The sequence below is a fragment of the Leptopilina heterotoma genome, unplaced genomic scaffold (assembly GCF_015476425.1).
Source record: "Leptopilina heterotoma isolate Lh14 unplaced genomic scaffold, ASM1547642v1 Lhet_142, whole genome shotgun sequence".
In the NCBI taxonomy this organism is placed as follows: Eukaryota; Metazoa; Arthropoda; class Insecta; order Hymenoptera; family Figitidae; genus Leptopilina; species Leptopilina heterotoma.
In genome coordinates, this window is record NW_025110861.1 from 709,964 (window position 1) to 730,383 (window position 20,420).

At 25.1% G+C, this 20,420-nt stretch overlaps 2 protein-coding genes and 1 long non-coding RNA gene across 8 annotated transcripts in view; 1 reads left to right on the forward strand and 2 right to left on the reverse strand.

Annotated features, from left to right (window-relative positions):
- The first annotated feature begins 2,792 nt into the window (after nucleotides 1-2,792).
- Nucleotides 2,793-6,685, forward strand: LOC122498158. 3 transcript variants are annotated; one of them, XR_006301201.1, is made up of 4 exons: nucleotides 2,793-3,383; nucleotides 3,931-4,159; nucleotides 6,162-6,412; nucleotides 6,547-6,685. It is a non-coding gene; the product is annotated as an uncharacterized LOC122498158 (long non-coding RNA). The 3 variants fall into 3 exon arrangements; XR_006301203.1 differs by lacking the exon at nucleotides 2,793-3,383 and adding an exon at nucleotides 3,574-3,700; XR_006301202.1 differs by lacking the exons at nucleotides 2,793-3,383; nucleotides 3,931-4,159 and adding an exon at nucleotides 5,803-5,942.
- An 11-nt stretch (nucleotides 6,686-6,696) lies between these two features.
- Nucleotides 6,697-12,721, reverse strand: LOC122498157 (E3 ubiquitin-protein ligase TM129). Its single transcript, XM_043605768.1, has 6 exons — nucleotides 12,340-12,721; nucleotides 11,083-11,332; nucleotides 10,530-10,719; nucleotides 10,071-10,265; nucleotides 7,314-7,459; nucleotides 6,697-7,197 (listed from the first exon to the last, which is right to left on the reverse strand). The coding sequence occupies exons 1-6, from the start codon at nucleotides 12,536-12,538 to the stop codon at nucleotides 7,074-7,076; spliced, it is 1,104 nt and encodes a 367-aa protein (XP_043461703.1). The 5' UTR covers nucleotides 12,539-12,721; the 3' UTR covers nucleotides 6,697-7,073.
- Nucleotides 12,722-14,172: 1,451 nt separating this feature from the next.
- The window catches only part of LOC122498159 (mucin-4), a 94,005-nt gene continuing 87,757 nt past the window's right edge, over nucleotides 14,173-20,420 (reverse strand). For all 4 annotated transcript variants that reach the window (XM_043605771.1, XM_043605770.1, XM_043605769.1 and 1 more), the window contains 3 exons: nucleotides 19,721-19,916; nucleotides 16,205-16,339; nucleotides 14,173-15,593 (listed from right to left, as the gene is read on the reverse strand). In XM_043605771.1, the coding sequence (XP_043461706.1) occupies nucleotides 15,157-15,593; nucleotides 16,205-16,339; nucleotides 19,721-19,916 (768 nt within the window). In that variant the 3' untranslated portion in view covers nucleotides 14,173-15,156. The remainder of the gene's footprint in view (nucleotides 15,594-16,204; nucleotides 16,340-19,720; nucleotides 19,917-20,420) is intronic.

Consider the following 20,420-nt stretch of genomic DNA (forward strand, 5'->3'; position numbering starts at 1 on the left):
AATTAAACGATCACTCCAATCTTGGTATACAGAGATACATAATGGAATAATTAAAAAAAGAGCTGATAAAAAAGAAAGACCATACAGAACATCGTTAAGCCGAAATTTAAATTTTGAAATTTGATTCGGTGGCCAGGAAAATGTTAAGCATGTTCCAATTTTTGTGAAATGTAAAAGAGATTCAAATGAAATTTTCATTTTAAATAATTTTATTTTCTTATAGTAAAAAACCAAATAAATGGTACTGTAACATTTCAAAAATACTATTTTGTTATTGAGAAAAATATCATTACAAAAATTAAACACAATAAATTCTGTATAAATTGAATATTTCCCATTCTATTGTAATCATGAAAACGAAATTCACTTTCAAATGTGGATAAATAAATTATTATAATGGGATATGAAGGAGGAAATATACAGACTGTTCAACATATAAAAAATTTATGAAACATTGCGAATTTTAAAGAATGAAAAATTATTTTCCAAGAAGCATTGAGAATTAATTACGGAAATAGAGAATCTCGTTAGTAAAAAATTTATAATAAAATGTTACGTTCTACTGTTGTTGCAGATAATTGTGCTTTAGGTAATAGAGAACTTCACCCTTGCTTTAGAAGCTCTTGAATAAATTAAGAAACAGTTGCACATTTTCCTTTATGAAATACTTCGTTTTCTTCATTTATTTGAACGTAAAAATAATTGTTGGGGTATTTTGTTAATCAATCTAAATATATAGTTTCGATATGTCCTTTAAAATTATAAATATGTATCTTAATTTACGGGTCATAGTTAAATACGCAGTTAAATTTATTTACAAAATTTAAAATAATAAATAGGTCAGACCAGCTCAATTGTGTTAAAAAAATTTCATTGATTTTTTAAAATGTTAAAACCTTTTTAAAAATCTCTAGTTCACAACAAAACAAAAAAAAACACTTTTAACCGTTTTTTAAAATTTAAAATTTTTGTTATTTTTTTTGCATTAACAAAATATTCCAACATTTAAAAAAAATAATAACTCATAAGCCGTATACAATAAATTAATGAAACTATACACTGATTACACAAAATTGTTCACTCTTTTAAATGAAAATATTTGCATGACTGTAAATTTAAAAATTCCATGTTTTTAATAACAATTTGAATTATTTATGTGTTCTACTATAAATAATAATTATAAGTATAGACTAAACTGTATGAATGTTATAATATTTTGATAATGCAAACAAAAAATAACAAAAATTTAAAAAAATTTTAAAAACGGTTAAAAGTCTTCCTTTGTTTTGTTGTGAACTATACAGATTTTCATAAAAGTTTTTTATTTTACACAGTTGCAAAATTTGAAATAAATATTTGTATTTTCAAGTACTATAGTATCTGGTAATATTTTCACGAAGTATTTTGAAAATATTTAAATTATTTATTATATTTATTTGTTACTTAAAGATTTTTGAACCCTTTTATTAAAATAATTTTAACTAATTGAATAAATTTTAATTCGAAAATTTAGCTTTTAAATAATGCATCAATTTAGAGTTGAATAGGTGGACTGAATTTGTATCAATGGGTTGTTTTTCGAATATCATAAAGAAATTGTAATTTTTAATACTGCGACGTTTTCACGATAGTAAATCACATAGGGATGCAATAAGAAAGAAATAATTTTCTGTAAAATCTAAACACACGACCATTTCTAAATCATTTCATTTTATTAAATATTACAATTAGCAGAAGAAGTATTCATAAAATAATTATTTATTTCATGTTTAAACTCCAACTTCTTTACAACAATTTCTAATAAGAATTATTGATATTATCTTATCTGATAAATGATGAACCTGCTTTTTTAAGTTTGCAAAATGTTTGGGTGTATCGCGTTTTAAATTTTCCCAAAAGACTTTTTAAACTTTCAACGTCTCGGTAAATTGCATACTACCGTGACTATTAAATTCTTGTGTAATTTTAATCCACGTTTCATTCTTCATTTTGATGTTGAATGCATCGCTTTTTTTGTTTTCAATAATTTTTTTATTCTTTATCACCAATTCTGCTAGACAAGACTTTTCTTGTAAGAAAATTTTGGTTATATTCTATATTCATTTAAATAATTAATTTTAACAATGTTTATAATTTATTTATCGCGATTTGATTGTATACAAGAAAACTAATGAGTTCACACTCAAACCGGCACTAATCTACACAAATTCGAATTAAATAAAATCATAAAGTTGTGAAAAAGAAAAAAATCGCAAATAAAAATTATAAATCGATATTCGATATATCCCATAAAATAACAAAAAAAAACTGCGATATGTTAAAATGTCAAACAAGATAAAAATAATTCGTGAGAATCTTGGATAATAAATTATAATTAGCTAGAACTTATCTTCTCTGGAGCGTTCTACAATAACACGCAGGCCTGCAAACTTAAACTTTTTTGCGACTAGGTGTTTCCGAAGGGAAATTTTGCGCTGAACACGAATTTACTTGACGTAAAAACAGCGTTTTTGGCACTTTTTGAAAAATTGTGATGGGACAAAATCCTGACGTGATAAAAACTTCGCTATTATCAGAAATTAAAGCTTAATTCGTGCCCTTTCAAATGAGACCTTAGCCGACTAATATGCTTCAACCCTTAAAGCAGGGGCATGAATTAAGCTTTAATTTCTGATAATAGCGATGTTTTTGTCACGTCAGGATTTTGTCCCATCACAATTTTTCAAAAAGTGCCAAAAACGCTGTTTTTAGGGGTTTCAACCCCATTTTTCTCAAAAACTTGACGTGATGGAGCATTTTGGACCCAGAATTCGTGTGCAGCGCAACATTTTGCCACTCAAGCAAAATGCCTTTCTTTTTAGCATTTTAAAATCGTCCGTATTCGGACTGTCATATTCCAAGATTGCCATGCATTCCAATACGAAAAATCCTCAATTCCGAGTTGGAACATAGCCTACTCGCAATGCGGAATCGCGGGCTCCCAATTTTCCTCTGCTTACAGGGTAGAAAAAAAATATTTTCTTTATTGGTGTTCAACAATAAAATTTTGAACCAATCTTTGCTGACATCTTACTGAATATGAAGATATTTGTAACTAACTTCCTTTTGTTATTTATATCTGCACTGAGACTGTGTTAAAAAAGTTGAATGGTTCATTGATTTTTTAACAGCGTCACCCTCACACTATAAGCTCTGACTTTCCCACCACTTTACTGTTCATTCATATATTTAATTCAAGATGGCCGCCACTAACTGATTCAAAGGAATTCTTGGAATTTACGCCAATATTTGTTACTATGGCTACTACATTCTTACACATGTCAAAAATATAAAAGTTTATTATTTTTTCTGAAAGAAAAATACAATGAATATACTACGAGATGGTGAGATATTGAATTTTATTTAGAAATATTAAATAAATAAAAAAGTACACATGCATGTACGTTGAAATGTTGAATGAAACTGGAGCTAAAAATATAATATAAATATAGAATTATTAAGAATCGATGATATTTATTTTTTAACTTTTATCATTTTTATTATTATTATGACGCATAAATGTCACGTAATTATGCGCATATTCAATGTTTTAAAAGTCAAGTTCAAGTATATAATGCAATTTTATATTTTAAACATTTTACTTTGATTTATACCACTATCCTTGCTAGTCCTATTAGTATAGTGAGAAGTCCCTAACAATGTGAGTTAAAAGTTTTAAAATATAATATTTTTATATTAATTAATAAAATAGTTGTTAAATTATTATTTACTATACATTTTTTAAAATCAAACAGTTAAACGAGAGTTCTATTTAATTCCAATCCAATTTCAATAATTTAATTTTACTGTAATTTTTAATAACAGTTTCATTAATTTTATATTTATGTAAGGTCAATATTAATCACTCTTATTTATTATATATTTGTATAGGTAAATTAGTAAAAAAGAATCAAGCAAAAATGAGACAAAAACCATTTGAGAAATCTACATGGATTGATATTAAAACCAACTTTAATGAAAGAGGTCTTGTTTAATAAAAAATCATTTTTGGAAAGCAGATTTTTCAAACTGTCAGTGAGTGTCGTTAATTGATTTGTGAAAGGAAACAAACAGAAATTTAATTTCCCGAAAACGAAGAAATAAATTCTTCAATTTGAAGGTAATAAAATATGAATACTATAATGAAATATAATTAAATGTTTAAGATTAAAATATTTTTTTTATATTGAGTGAAACCGTTTTATTTCGTCTAATGTATTTTTGATCTTTTTAAAAAACTTTAATTTTTGTGGAAGAATATTTTTGCCCCCGAGTAGATATTTTCCTGTACTAAGATAGAATTTTTTATTTTTGGACGACATATTGGATCCGCCATTTTGTATTTTCAAAAACAGACATCAGATTTGTAATCAGTGACCCCAATAAAACCCTGAGTAAACATTTCCATGACCTAAGATCGATTTTTTAAATTTTTTCGTCCGCCATATTGGATCCGACATTTTGTATTTTCAAAAACTGATGGGTATACGTCAGATTTAACAAATTCAAAATGGCGGACCCAAAATGGCGACAACAACAATTTTAAAATTAATCAGATTCGTTTGAAATTCGTTACTCGGGGGTTTTCGGGATCGCTAATTACGAATATGTCAGACTTTCAAATTCCAAAATGGCGGATCCAATATGGCGGACAATTTCAAGATTGATTCGATTTGATCGTAATTCATTTTTCGGGGCGGGGTTTTTTGGGTCGCTGAATTCGAATTTGATGTCCATTTTTTAAAATTCAAAATAGTGGACATATTTTCTAACCTCTTGGCTGTCGACGAGATTTCCACTGTTTGGGCCAAAAATTTGTTAAAAAAATGTGTAATAGATTTTTATGAAACTTGGTATCCCAAGGTTTCCAGGGTCGCTGATTACGAATCTGACATCAGTTTTTCGAAATTCAAAATGGCGGATCCAATATGTCGGATTACAAAATAAAAAATTAATTATAATGGCTTGAAAGTGCGAATATACTCAGGGGTTTTCAAGGTCGCTGATTACGAATCTGAAATCAGTTTTTTAAAATTCAAAATACTTGATCTACTATGGCGGACGACAAAATAAAAAATTAATTCGATCAATTTTGAAAAATTTTTCGCCATATTGAATCAGCTATTTTGAATTTTGAAAAACTTATTTCAGATTCGTAATCAGCGACCTTGAAAATCCCCGAGTATTCAGTTTCAAGTCGTCAATTTATTATTTTTTATTTTGTCGTCCGCCATATTGGATCCGCCATTTTTAATTTTTTAATTTTTATAATTTGACTTCAGACTCGTAATCAGCGACCCAAAAACCTCCAAAAGTCACGAATTTAAATTGAAAAGAACGTTTTTTTGAAAAGTTGGATATTTTTATTTAAGTTCTTTTTTAATCGATTCAAAAATGAAGAATAATGAAGAAATTCTGACTTTCTGTTGATTTACAGGGATCCAAAATTACTATAAAATATATGTTAATCTATTAGAATTCGAAGACAACTTTTTCATTTTTGTATGATTCTTTATAATCTCTGTAACCCCTTTATGAGAATACAAAAATTTGTATAACTGAAAATATATAAAAGTCTTTCATAATCTGTTTAATTAATACGTTTTATCAGAGATTACAAGTTTGAACTTTTTAAAAAAATCGAGAATTTCCTCTTTTTCCGTGGTGTATAAAAATTGTGTGTATTATCCAATCATAAAATACAGACTTTATGATAAGTGCATTAAATGATGAAGCACACCTAATGATAACAGCATTGTTCGCATGTAAGATCTTTTCATTGTTATCAGTTGATTAGTTTTTTACGATATGTGATTCTGAAGAGACCGGTATTCTTTTTTCATTTTCTTGAAAATAACTATTGATTTTTAATTCATTTTTCTGGAAAAATATATTTTGAAAACGTAAGTGGAGTTGAGGAAGAGTGTCAAATTTTTGTTCCTTGAAAATTCGTGAAGTGTATTTTATTTTTCTCCAAACAGTCGCGAAATTAACTAAGCTTAAGAAATTAAATACTATGCATTACTGGAAATGTTATTGTTCCGTTTATATATTAAATAAATAAAACAAATTTTACGTTTTTTGTAAATAAAGGAAATAAATAATTTTATTTCTATTTTCAGAATTTCAGCATGGCTGCGAAAAAATTTTTCGCCGAACTTTTTGGTAGTAAAAATCAAGTGCAAATTACCGCAGAAGTGAACGATGAGAAGCGCCGTTTTTCCATTTCGAATTCAGGACGTTTTCGTCAGAGAAACAAGCGTCGAAATGAATTACAAAAAGACACTTTCTCACCGCACAATCCGATTGCCATTGATTGTGGTAAAGAAGTGGAGAGAAATTTTCAACAAAGCGAGAATGTTTAAAGATTCAAGTAAGAAATTAACAGTTTAAAAAAAAACTATTTTTATACCTGAAGAAACTTTTTTCAAAATATTGACTATTTTAATTTTTTGTAAATAATTTGTAAATTTCCTCAAAAAATTTAATTTTACTTAATTATTTCAGTGAGATGCAGTAAAGGACAAGTTTTTTTTTTGATAATCGGTATACAATAATTGCGTGTAATATATATGGACAGTATAAAAGTTATTTATTTTCATTAAAATTCATTTTTATCAACAAATAAATATTTAATATAAATTATTTCTACACATATAAATTATGTAAATTTCTACATTTTTGAAATATTATTTTTCACAAATATTTACAGACCTAGAATGTAAGTTATACTCAAAATAAATTTAAGTATTTTATTTATTATATTAGTGAAACAGTCAACAAAGTGAAACAAAAGATATTTAAAATATTTAAAAATCTTTTATATTTATATTCTTTAAATTTTCACTTTTTAAATTATTAATATTGGAAATAAAATCACAATAAAATGGAGAACGATATTTTTATAAAAATGCCCTTATTAATTTTTTTATTAAAAAATATCTCTTTCAATGACTTTTTGCGGTGCGCTTTTTTTAAAAAACTGTTTTAAAATTTTAAAAAAATTTTTAAAAATGTTTGAAATCATACCTATTTTATGAATTACTTGTTCTAACTAAACACACGTCAAGAAGGCAGAATTTCGCTCGACACACTGGACATGTACATTTTGAGGATAACCACGTTTCTGTTGCATTTTCATTTTGTCTTGAAGCAAACCTATAAAGCGTACGAAAAGAAAACAATAAGAAAAATGAAACATTGAAGTAATCATAGTGATAATATTAAAAAATATATACAAAGTATTTTAAAAAATAAATTTTTTATATATTCACCATTTTGCCATGCATTCTATGCACCACATTGGTCGACAGTAACAAGTGACACACACGTCAGGACCAAATTCTTCACTAATATTACACGATTTATTGAGTTTTACATTTGAAGTTGTTTGCATACAACCAATGCATTGCTCCAATTCCTGTAAATTAAAATAATTAATTCATTAAAAATTATGATCTGATAGTTTTGAACATTCAAATAAACGAAATAATTTTTAATAAAAATTACTTTTTTATAAATTAGTGATTGGAATAAAAATAAAAATTTTTAATTTTACACAAAAATATAACCAGTCTGAGTCAAATAAGAAAAAATTTTACTTAAAACCATAAATGAAATTTTTTCATAACTATAAAACATGAAAATATCGATTACTCCGAGTCTTCGACTCGGAGTGATCAACATCTTCTTGTTTTACAATAAAATTTTAATTGACATTAATTTTTAAATCAATTTTTATTAGAAAATTCCACGAGAATTCTATTATTTAAATACAAAAATAAATCATTTATTAAATAATTGAATCCTTCTTAAAATTGAATTCTCATAAAGAACTTTATCAACAAAGTTTAAAATAAAATTGAAAAAGTAATTGAATAATTGAATTCCTTCGGCGAATTTTAATAAAATTTTTAAGAATAATTACATTTTTCGCAGAATTTGGTAAAAATTGTATTAAAAATAATTTAAATTTTGCAGAGGATTTTATTAAAATTTTTGCAAATAATTGAATTTCGGAGAAGAATATTATTATTTGAAAAGATAATTGAAATATTTACGAAAAATTTTTTAAAACTCAATTCTTTTTAGTGTTTTTAACTAAAATTTTTCTATAAATTCATTATTTTTAATAATTAAGTATGAATTTAAAAAAATCGACTAATTTCAAAAGTATTATAACTAACATTTTCCAAAAAACATAATTTTTAATTAAAAAGTATGAATAATTCAGATTTTCGAATATTTCAATTTGAAACCATTTCAAAATTCAATTATTTCTAAAAATTTACTCCAAAATGCTTTTAATATTCAATTATTATCTAAAATGTTAACTAAAATTCATTTTTTAATCAATTTTTATTAGAAAATTCAACGAGAACTTTAATACAATTTTTAAGAATAACTATTCTTAAAAATTTAATAAATAATTTAAAATATTTGAAATTCTGCGATGATATTTATTATTTATGAAAGTAACTGAATTGCTAAAAAGAATCTTAATAAAACTTTTTTAAATGATTAAATTCTTTGGAAATTTTTAATGAAATAGTAGATATTAAAAATCATTGAATTGAGGAAAATTATTTGGAAATAATTGAATTTCTGCGAAGAACTGAAAACATATGTTTTATTATTTATGAAAATAATTGAATCCCTGAAACAAATTTTATTATTTTTGACAATAATTGAATTATTATGAAGAAATTTATAAAAAAAATTGTAAAAGAATTGAATTCCTGTGAAATTTTTATTATTTATGAAAATAATTAAATGTTTGCGTAGAATTTTATTAAATTTTTTGTTTAAATAATTGAATTCTTTTGGAAAATTTTATGAAAATAGTCGGTTTTGAAAATCATTGAATTGAGAGAAATTTTTGAAAATAATTGGATTTCGGCAAAAAGTTTTGCTATTTATAAAGATAATTAAAATCATGTGAAGAATTTTTAAAAAAATTTTTGAAAATAATGGAATTTCTGCGAAGAATTTTATTGTTCTTGAAAATAATTGAATTTCTGCGAAGAATTTTATTATTTTCGAAAATAATTGAATCTTTGTGATGAATATTGTTATTTACAAAAATAATTGGATTTTGCAAAGATTTTGATTCAAATTCCAGAAAATAATTGAATTTCTGGGAAGAATTTTAATATTTATCAAGATAATTGAACTCTTTTCAAGAAATGCGTTAAAATTTTTTAAATAACATTAAAAAATTCAACTAATTTCAACAGTATTGAAATTAAAATTTTTCAAAAATATAAATTCTACAGAGTTATTAATTAAAAATATGAAAAATTAAGATTTTCCAAGGATTTAAATTTAAAAACCTTTTCAAAATTTAGTTATGTCTAAAAATTGCTATTATTTATAACTTCTCCAAACTTCAAATTTCTTTAAGAGCTTTTAACTAAAATTCTTCTAAAAATTAATTATTTTTTAGAATTAATTAAATATATATTAAAAAATTTAATTTATTTCAGAAGAATTTAAATTATTAAAATTTTGTAAAAGTTTTTAAGTTTTTATTTTAACTATTAGCAGATTGAAAACAGTGAAAAGTCTAAATAAAAACTAGCTTTATTTAGTGTCATAAATATAAAAAAAAGTATCCAAATAGTAGCAAATTGTAAAAAAGTAGTAAATAGTAGGTGAGTGCGAAGCTTAAAATAATAATTATATTATCTGTAAGAACAAATAAAAAAAAGCATACAAAAAAGACTGTAAATTCAAACTGTGGACTAAAAATAAATTAAAGAATAAGAAGATTATTATCTGTTAATAATTAATTAATTACTTAATTAATTTTTTTAATAGAGTCACAAAATTATTGTCAAAAAAAAATTAATTTGAAAAAGAAATGAATAAATTTCGTTTATTTGAATAGTCAGAACTTTAGGATCATCATAAAATAAATTTTAAAGTTAAGTAATATTCTTTCGAAACAATTTTGAATTTTTTCCAAATATTTACATAATTATGTACCTAAGTAAAAAAGTAATATTAATTTATATAAAAGAAATTTTTACCTGATTTGTTTCGTAGAAGGGATTCTTCGAAACTTCCTCTTTAAAAGTGTCGATAAACCTATCTAAAACTGTTCTGTGAAACGTAACATTTTCCAAAACAGTAATTGGCCTCAAGACTTTATCTTGCAAGTCCTTGAAGTCCAAAGCATTTAATCGTATATTGAAAGACTGAGCCCCATTTCTTGTCGGTTTTACCTATAAATTTTAATAATTAACTTCTCTTTTTGTGCTATAATTTAAATATACTTAAAGTTTTATAATTAAAATTTAATAATTACAACTTTAATAATTTCTTTTTTAAAGTAGTTAATTTTTTTAAAAATGTATAAAGAGAAAATATTTTCTCCTACTTGTTATTATTAGAATTAAATTGAAATTGTCGCAATTAAGTTCAAAGTGGTACAATAAAAATGCTTTAAATTTACAAATTAAAAGTTTGGAGAAAGTGGAAAATATTACCTCAATATTAACAAATTGTACTTCGCCTCTAGTCGTTGGTGACATAACGTGCGTATCACTTTTATTAACAATTAAAGCTGTATCACTTTGATGTGCAATTTGCAATTTATACGGCGAAATTTTTATAATCCAATTGTCAGTTGCGACAATTCGCGTAACACTATTTGTATCAATCACTATTTTGTCTATTCTGAAATAGAAAATTTTTACATCAATAGAAATTAAATTCGCACAATTTTTAATATAGTGTACAATATATTTTAATTAAATATATAATTAAATTTTAATATATACCTAATAATAAACAAATGTATATTTGCATTCTATTAATAATGAATTAATAAATTAATTAGAAATATAGAATTAATTAATAATTAATTCTATACAAATTATTATTTATAGAATATTCTATTCTATATAATATTGTATATTATTTTAAAAATTTACTTTATATTACACAATAATAGGTAATAGATAAACAACGTGTAAGTTAAGAGAATATTTACAATTTTGTAATAAGCTTTTTTATTAATATTAATATATAATTTAGTACCTTCTGTATTCGATGTTAATATCCGATGCGACAGACATCCAATTTGTATTATTATTGCAATAAACTGCTAGACATTCAGCAATTGGATGTGTAGACCAATTATTTTTCGACCAAACAATAACTTTAAATAGAGCGTAAATTGGACCTATTAAAGAGCATGCTGCTAACGTTGGCCAAAGAAGATTTTCTTTTCCAAGGAATATTTGCGCTACTTCCACATTTCCGAAAAGAACTAGTCCCAGTAGGTATCCTAGAAAAATTTTGACTCATTGGTTTTATAAATACGAAATTTTCAAATTATAATTTATTTAAAATTTTTAATATTTTATTTCAATTGTATTGAAAATATTTATCATTTTCTAATAGGAATTCCATAATTTATGAAACCAATTGAATTCTTTAGACGAATCTCATTAAAAATTGTTTTTAAATAAATGAATTCTTTTGGAAAATTTTATTGAAATAGTAGATATTGAAAGCAATTACTTTTTAATAAATTTTTGAAACTAATTAAAATTCTACTAAGATATTTCTCAAATTTTTTTTGAAAATTATAATAATAATAATAATAATAATAATAATAATAATAATAATAATAACACAATAATAATTTTATTAAAATTTTAGGAAATAATTAAATTTTTTAAAGAAATTTAATAAAAAGTCGATTGTATAAATAATTATTAAAGTCTACTAAACAAATTTTTTAACAATTTTTTTTTTAAATAATTGAATTTTTTTAAAGAAAGTTAATGCAAGTTTTAAGAATAATTGCAATTTTTGAGAAATTTAGTTAAAATTGTTTAAAAAATTATTGAAATCCTTTGATATGTTTTATTAGTTATGAAATTAATTGAATTTTTGCCACGAATTTTATTAAAATGTTTTAAAATAATTGAATTTTTGAGACCAATTTTATTAAAATTTTTTAAAATAACTGAATTCCTGATAAGAATTTTATTATTTATTAAAACTTTATACAACTTTTTTCTTAAGATGAATAAGAACTGCGAGAAAACTTATAAACAAAGTATATTAATTTTGTAAACAAAATGTTTTTTATCCCATTTCTAACATTTATTAATAATACTCAATAAAATTATAAAAAATAATACCATTCAAGTTGACAATAATATAGAATATAAGAAAAAGTATAGATAATTACAAAGTTTGTTGGCAGAATAAACATTATTTTTTCTCATAGGTGACATCAAAGTTTTAGACAAATTATATTTGAAAAATTATTATGATTCTTACCAAACGGTAGCATGGAATGAACAAATAACGTTGCTATGCTTCTTTTTATATGATATTGCACGAAAAATTCATTTTCATTGCCTAACCAACTGGAAAAAATATCCTTTATTGTTATTCCAGCTGATGAAAATTCAATTGGTGGATAAATAAAACACGCCGAGACTAGTAGATAAAATACCGTAAAAATATAAAAAGTCATGATCCAAATAAATGAGAAAAATAAAACTAATATTTCCAAACTGATTAATGTATATTACAAATAAAGAATGAAAATAATTGTTTAGTTTTAAAATATAAGAAACTAGGTTATGTTTGACAAAATATTAGAAACGTCAAAAAAACAAAGATTTGTTGATAAATCAGATCCCCCTTTCGCCCTCTTCTCAGGGCTGTGTAGTTGTAGAAACTTGTTTAATAAAGGTGCTTACACAACTTTTGAGTATGTCGAAAGATTATTATGCTCTGTTCATTTTGAGGTGATTGCTGCAGCAGCCTGTGAATTTGTGATGTTGACTTGATGTTGACTGTCACTTCTGGTACTTAACCTGACTTCGAAAAATATAAATCTCATATATATTATCAACTAATAATTGTTTAACAATAATTTCCTATTTTATTGTTTGGAAAACAAGTTTATTTACACAGTGTAAGTAGAAATATTATTTTCGAAGTAAGTTCTTGTGTTTTAATAGAGGTGGTTCAATGTAAACACAGAGTGTCTTCGAAATAAAACTAGTGTAACAGTAACAGGTTAGAAAAATAGTATATTGTGCAACAAGTACAGAAAGAAGCTGTTTTCCGACGAGTGCAAAGTTTGCTGTCCCGAGCGAAGCGAGGGCAGCAATTTGCACGAAGTTGGAAAATCTTCTTTCGTACGTGTTGCACACAGTACTTTGTGCAACACCTTTTGGTTTTGATAAAAAAAGCTGTTTGGAAACGCTAGTTGACGCCAACATACGTACTATTTAGCAGGGTTTGGAACGTATGTTACCGCACTTAATATTCGTGGTTTTTTACGCGTATATTACTGTAAAAAACAGGTATTCTACAAATAGAAAACAAATACCTATGTATATCACCAAAAAAAACCCAAAAGTTTAAGAACTTTGCCGCACTAGTGCAGCAAAGTAAGCACTTTGCCGCACTAGTGCAGCAAAATAACCACTTTGCCGCACTAGTGCAGCAAAGTAAGCTCTTTGCCGCACTAGTGCAGCAAAGTACTGTTTTGCGCATACTTTACAGGCATGCAAAGTATTACTTTCCTTACAGGTGTTGCACAAAATAAATTTTATTATTTAGTCATAATAATTTGTGTTTGTAACGTGTGTATTAGCTAAAGGAGTATTTCAGTTTTATTTTTATGCAAAAAGCTGATCAAAATTTGTAAAATTTAATTAGTACTAGGACTTTATAAAAAATCCGGTTGTTTCTAGGGTAAAATTTTATGAAATTCGGGTTCAATTTTCTGTACGAATTTCGGACGTTTTCTGAAAGGAATTACTCACGTAATAATTGCTGAAAATTTTTACTCTTAAATTATGACCACTTTTCCAAACGAATTTTGTACAATATTATTTGTTTTTGTAAATAATTTCTTTTAGAAATTCTACTAGGAATTCCTGGGAATTCCTATCGAATTTAGAGCGTAATTTTTCAAAATAATTTAATAGAAAAATTCAGTAAATCGTTTTGTGAAAAATTCGTCCGGAAAAGTGGTCGAAAATTTAAAAAAAAAAATGTTAGGCAAACAATTTAGGTGCACCAAGTTTGAATAAAATTTGAATAAAAAAAATAATTTTGACGTTAAAGGGTTAAAATAATGAGAATAACAAATTTTGTTCAAAAGTTTTATTAAATTTATAAAAATCTACTCTATAAATACAAAAGGCGAGTTCATTCGCTTGTTTTCATATTGCATTTAAAAATGATATAAAAATGTTTTTCGTACTAATATCTTTATACTTTGCAGCTACAAAATAATGACAAAACATGTTTCATGCACAATTTTTCATTTTAAATACATATATAGAAATATAAATTATTTCGCCTGCAATAAACCGCTTTCATTCTCAACTTAAATTATTTACACTGATTCTACAAAAAATATGTACACGCAAGAGAAAAATCTTCTTTTTCTATCCAATAATATCACCACTCAGCGGTTACAAATTAATTATATGGCTAGATGATTCGTTTCTTACTGACACAATGACCTTTCCAAGAGACCATTTTTCAAGAGAGTTCAACAATTTTCGTGTCTAATTTAAATAATGCCTACAACTTAAATTATAAATTCGACCGGAACATTATTTATTGTAAAAATTATGTTAGAATTATTTTTAAATTTGATTATAACCATAACATTCATTTTTTTGAAAAGTCATTTTTTCTCGATTCTTTCGTGTAATATGCAAAGGGAATTATTTTCAAGTACATGAAAAATTTTATATTTATTTTTCATTATCGATATAATTATTACAATAAGCTTTTAATTTAATTACAATAAGTCTTTTAATTTTTGAAAACAGTTGATTAATTTGATTTAAAACTTTCAAGAATAGATTTTTTTATAGTTCAAAAAGATTTATTTTATAAATTTTAGTTTGTTTATGCAAAGTTAAAATTTTTGAATTAGAAAAGTTGATCTAGTTGCTGTATTTTGTTAAGATAGTAAAATAAATAATCTGCGCTGATTGGGAACATCGAGAAAAGACAACGTTTCTTAATTAGTAAAATTTTAGAGATCTAATGAATTATTAAAATGAATTTTGATTTGTCAATCAATGAAATTATCTGCGATGAATAGAGGTATGTAAATTATTCTTGACAGCCAAGACCAGCGGACCAATTACAGATTCCACCGATTGGATCGAAAGAGAGTTTGTTCGGACAAGTGTATTCAGTTCCAACGACCTGCCCACTGACCATTCTTGCGCAAGTAATGAATTTTTTGCATGACGTTGGATGAGGGAAATTGCCCTGATCAAGACAATTGATGTGACCCCTGCTAGTGACGTAGAGCTTACCATTAAGCCTCGGCTTTCCCACAATTCTGATTTCCTCGTCCTCATAATAATCGTAATCAATTATCGCTGGACGTCGAGGTCGCTGTGTCAAATTCTGTGTGACAATTTTGTTGTAATACTTTTGACCCTGTCGGCGTCTTAAGGCCGGAATGTCAGTGGTTGCCAGAGTTCTTGGCAGTTCCGTCGTACTTATTTTTCGCCAATATGTTGCTCCACTTGGAGAATTACCTAATCGTAGAAACAACTTTTCAGAAACTTTTTTTGATGGGTTTGTTTTTTACAAAAACACTTAAAGTGTTTTAGAATATGTGCTGAATGAATAATTAATATTAATAATCATAAAAAAGCAATCGTGTTATTCGAGGTGAAAGACGACGTGCAGGCCAAGAAGTAAGACACTGGTGATAAGAAAAGATAAGGAGAGAGAGAGAGAGTGAGAAAGATGCGTTAAAGTATATTCTGAAAAGCAATCAAAAAAAGTACTGAATCAAAATGAAATTTATCAACTTTTCTTGAAAATTGCTCTACAGAACAATAGAATTAAAGGCACAATGATATAGTAGAAAATGGAACAATAAGACGAGCGTTACAAATTTTATGAAGACGGAGAAGAATCAAGAGCTAAGACATTGACGAGAGTTAGTGCGTGTATAGAACAAGTCTTTAAGAGCCAAACGATGAGAAGATTGAAGTAATTTCAGCTGAGAAGGAATCAGACGATCGAGATTAGACGTGAAAGAATACTTTTTAAAGAGTGAATCTTGGAAAGAACATTAGAAAGAGTTAAAGAGGAAGAAACGTTCAAATGATTATAAGGATCATTCTCGAGGATGCTGTACCAGACTCTGTTGTCGTTTCAAGATTCTCGAGCACTAACTCATGCGCTCTGTTGGCCTGATCGTCCATCTCAGCTCTCTGGTCTTCTAGCCTTGCTAAGTGTTCAAGATAAGCTGCCGCTGTATCGTCCGCAGAAGCTGTAACACAAATGTAAAATCGTTTGGTTTAGAGCGTAACAAAAAATTTAATTCAATGTTTATTATAACATTTCACAGTAAATCGTAGCAGGTATTAAAAAGTGTTGCAGATTAAATTAACACCAACAAAAGATTCAAATAATCAATTTTGGTGTTATTTTTTACAATTAATGAAATAGTTCATTAAATTTTTTATAACTATAAAACATGAAGATATCGATAACTCCGAGTTCGGAGTGATTCGACTCGGAGTGATCGATTTCTTCATATTTTATAATAATTAAAGATGACCAAGTAATAAAATCATTATTTTATATTATAAAAATATTATACTTCTTCAAAATTATTTTCATTATTTCAATTCAATTATTATTTTCAAAATTTTTTAACTAATTTTACTTCATATCTATTAATTCTAATAATTTTCGAAAAAGTTCTTTGGCAATTTTCAAATCCATTTCTTTACAATATTCAATTTCACGAAATTTCAATTATTCCTAAATTCTTTAATTAAATGCATATTCGAAAATAAAACCTTCAAATAATATAAAAGAAAATTCAATTAAACTTTTTCAAAAAAATTAATTTCAAAATTCAATTATTTCTAAAAATTCACGCTTTATTGCTTTTCATATTCAATTATAAACTAAAATTTTAACTGAAATTCATTTTTATCAACTGAAAATCAATTTTTATTAGAAAATTCTACTAGAATTTAATTATTTAAATGCAAAAGTAAATAATTTATTGAATAATTGAATGTTTCTCAAAATTCAAATCTCAAAGAATTTTATTAACAAATTTTTAAATAATTGAATTCTTTTGTCGTGGTTTATTAAAACTTGCATGAACATAATTACTTTTTTTCAAGGAATTTAATTATAATTGTATATGAAAAATAATTGAAATGCTGTGATGAGTTTTATTATTAGGAAAAATAATTATATCCTTAAAAAGAATTTTATTACTCTTGAAAATAATTGAATTTCTGCAATAATTTCTAACTTCTCTAAAAGTTAATTTTTTTTCTAGTGTTTTTAACTAAAATTCTTCAATAAATCCATTATTTTTAATAATTTTCTAAAAAGTTCTCTGGCAATTTTCAAATCAATTTGTTTACAATATTCAATTTTTCAAAATTTCAATTATTCGGAAATTCTGCAATATTAAATTTATATTAACAATGTTTTTTTATATTTAAAACTTTATTCCGCTTTTAATTATAAACAATAAGTGATTTATAGGTTTTGGTAATTTTTTCTTGTAAAAAACATTCTCAAGTAAATTTCTTTTTGATGTAGCAACAAATATTCATAAATTAAATATAATTTTTTTGCGGTTTGCAAACTTTTGAAAAACTATGTACAAAAGGGTTCGTCCAGAAGATTTGTTAAAAATAAAATTATATAAATCATTTATAAGTTGTTATATAAATATTTGGTGAAATTTACACTTTCATATGCCAATTGCCTCTTTTTTTATGATAGAATAATCATTTCAAAATATTAATATTAATATTAAATAAATTATGAAAAAAATACAAAATTTAAATTTTTTGTGAAAAAGAAAAATATTTATTAATTTTATAAATTTTGCTAAAATATATACTTTGTATACATAAATCAATTCGTTTTCTTGTCAGGAATGTAATTTTGAGAATAATTAATGAAAATATTAACAAATAAAAAAATTATTTCAAAAAATACAAAAAAAAAATTGTATAAAAAAAATTTTGTAGATATTTTCGAAAATGCAAAGCTTCCTCATGAGGAAGCAAAAAGAATCAATTCTACAGAATTGTTTGTCAAAAATATGAAAAATTAAGAATTTCAATGATTTTAATTTGAAACTTTTTCAAAAATTCAATTATTTCAAAAAATCCACGTTATAATACTTTTAATATTTAATTATAATCGAAAATTTTAACTGAAATTCATTTTTAAAACTATTTTTATTAGTAGTTTCTACGAGAATTCAATTATTTAAATGCAAAAATAAATAATTTATTAATTTCATGTTTCTTAAAATTAAAAAATTAATTTTTTTTTTCTGATGAGGATGCAGAATACTGCATCGAAAGGCGTCAAAATTTTGATGTAATTTAAATAAAGTTTAAAGCCATTAGGCCACAAGAAAGAAGGAAATCTTTACTTTATTAAAAAATTAAATTCTCATAAAAAAAGTTATCAACAAATTTTTTAAATCATTAAATTCTTTGGACGAATTTTAATAAAATTTTTAAGAATAATTACATTTTTCGAGGAATTCGATTAAAATTGCATTAAAAATAATTGAAATTTTGCAATGAGTTTTATTATTTATAAAAATAATTGAATTCCTAAAAGAATTTGATTATTTATAAAAATAATTGAATCCCTGTAAAAATGTTATTATTTATGAAAATAATTGAATTATTGCGAAGAAATGTATAAAAAAATTTGTAAATAATTGAATTCCTGTAGAAAATTTTATTATTTATGGAAATAATTGAATGTTTGCATAGAATTTTATTCAAATTTTTTTTTTAATAATGGAATTCTTTTGGAAAATTTTATTGAAATAGTAGATATTGAAAATCAATGAGTTTTAGAAAACTTTTGAAAATAATTGAAATTTTGACAAGAATTTGATTAAAATTTTGTAAAATAATTGAATATCAGAGAAGAATTTTATTTTTTATAAAGAAAATTGAAATTTTGACGAGAATTTTTAAAAATTTTTGAACATAATTGAATTTAGTGACTATGTCACTAAGTTAGTTAGTAAGTTAGTAACTAACTTATTAACTCACTATTCTCCCTAGAGAAACTAAATTCGTTGAATTTTGCCAAATCGTTGACTTTGGTTTTTTATTTTAAGTCAAATTTCATTCATAGTTAAAAATAACACCAAAATAGATATTATTTTAATCCTTTTTGGTGTTAATTTAATCCTAGAGGGATTAAACTGTTGCAGATTATTTTAATCCATTCTGGTGTTATTTTAACACCTCACGTTTTACTGTGATTACAAAATGGAATTATTTTCTTAATTTTATATAAATTGTGACGGAAAATTATTTTTCACGTTACGTTCCTTCTCAAAAGTCAGTCGAATATCTTTAAATTTAGAAGTCCTATATCTCATCTGAACCTGTGTAATGGCTTGCAACAATATTTGCTACTAAATCTTCCTTTAGATCTTATCAGTTTATTATTTCAAATTAGTTTCATTAAAATTAAATAATTTTTTAAAAATACATCCGCCATATTGGATTTTCAAAGTATGACGTATTGTGTAAAGTATTGTGTAAAAGTTATGAGAGAAAATATTTTTTGGTACGCAGGATGATATTCATGGTTAGTCAACATTTTCTACAACAGAAACAATTAAAATTATTACCATAATTTAATTGTGAAGGAAGAGTCACATCCTGAAGGTGAAGTGTCTGACGTGCAGGACTGGTAAATCGTCTTAACGTCGGATGAACGGAAGAAAGTGTCTGATGAGTTGTTGTTCTCACTCTACTTCGATTTGGCTCACGACTCAATGATCCTGCTCGTCGTAAACTATCTGACGATGTACGATAACTGTTAACCTGTTGATAAATGTGATAATTGTATGAAGATAACGTTATATGATGAAAAAAATAAGAAAATAAACTAAAGACACATCATTTGATAAAAATAGTGCAGCTAAAGCCAAATGACACAAACAAGATTAGAATGAAGAATGACTAGACTAAAAGTATTGCACAAAAAGCATGTTAAGTTTTTTGAAACTACAAAAAAGCGTACTACGAGGACTTCGTAGAAATGGTACGTCCTCGAAGAATCAGTGTGTTAATATAAAAAACGATCAGAGGCGTGTATAACAAAGATAGCAGCGAGTTTCTTGTTTATTTTTTTACGCTTGCTTCTTGCTTCCTTTTTTTTTGATTAGTAGTCAAGAGTTACGGAAGGAATGAGCTTTCATGTGACGGAATTCCTTGGTTTTTTTTTGTTTTGTTAGCTGCGTAGAAAGTAAAGGACGTCGAAGATTATAAAGACCTGGACGTCGCCACAGGTATTTTGTTAGCTTTCTTAGATATTCCCATCTTCCA

Excerpts from the sequence above, each read along its gene's own strand:
- LOC122498157 (XM_043605768.1), bottom strand. The coding sequence starts at position 12,538 with ATGACTTTTTATATTTTTACGGTATTTTATCTACTAGTCTCGGCGTGT. Across the intron at positions 11,333-12,339 it reads TCATTCCATGCTACCGTTTG|GATACCTACTGGGACTAGTT; the intron begins GTAAGAATCATA and ends AAATTTTTCTAG. Across the intron at positions 7,198-7,313 it reads ATAGAATGCATGGCAAAATG|GTTTGCTTCAAGACAAAATG; the intron begins GTGAATATATAA and ends TACGCTTTATAG.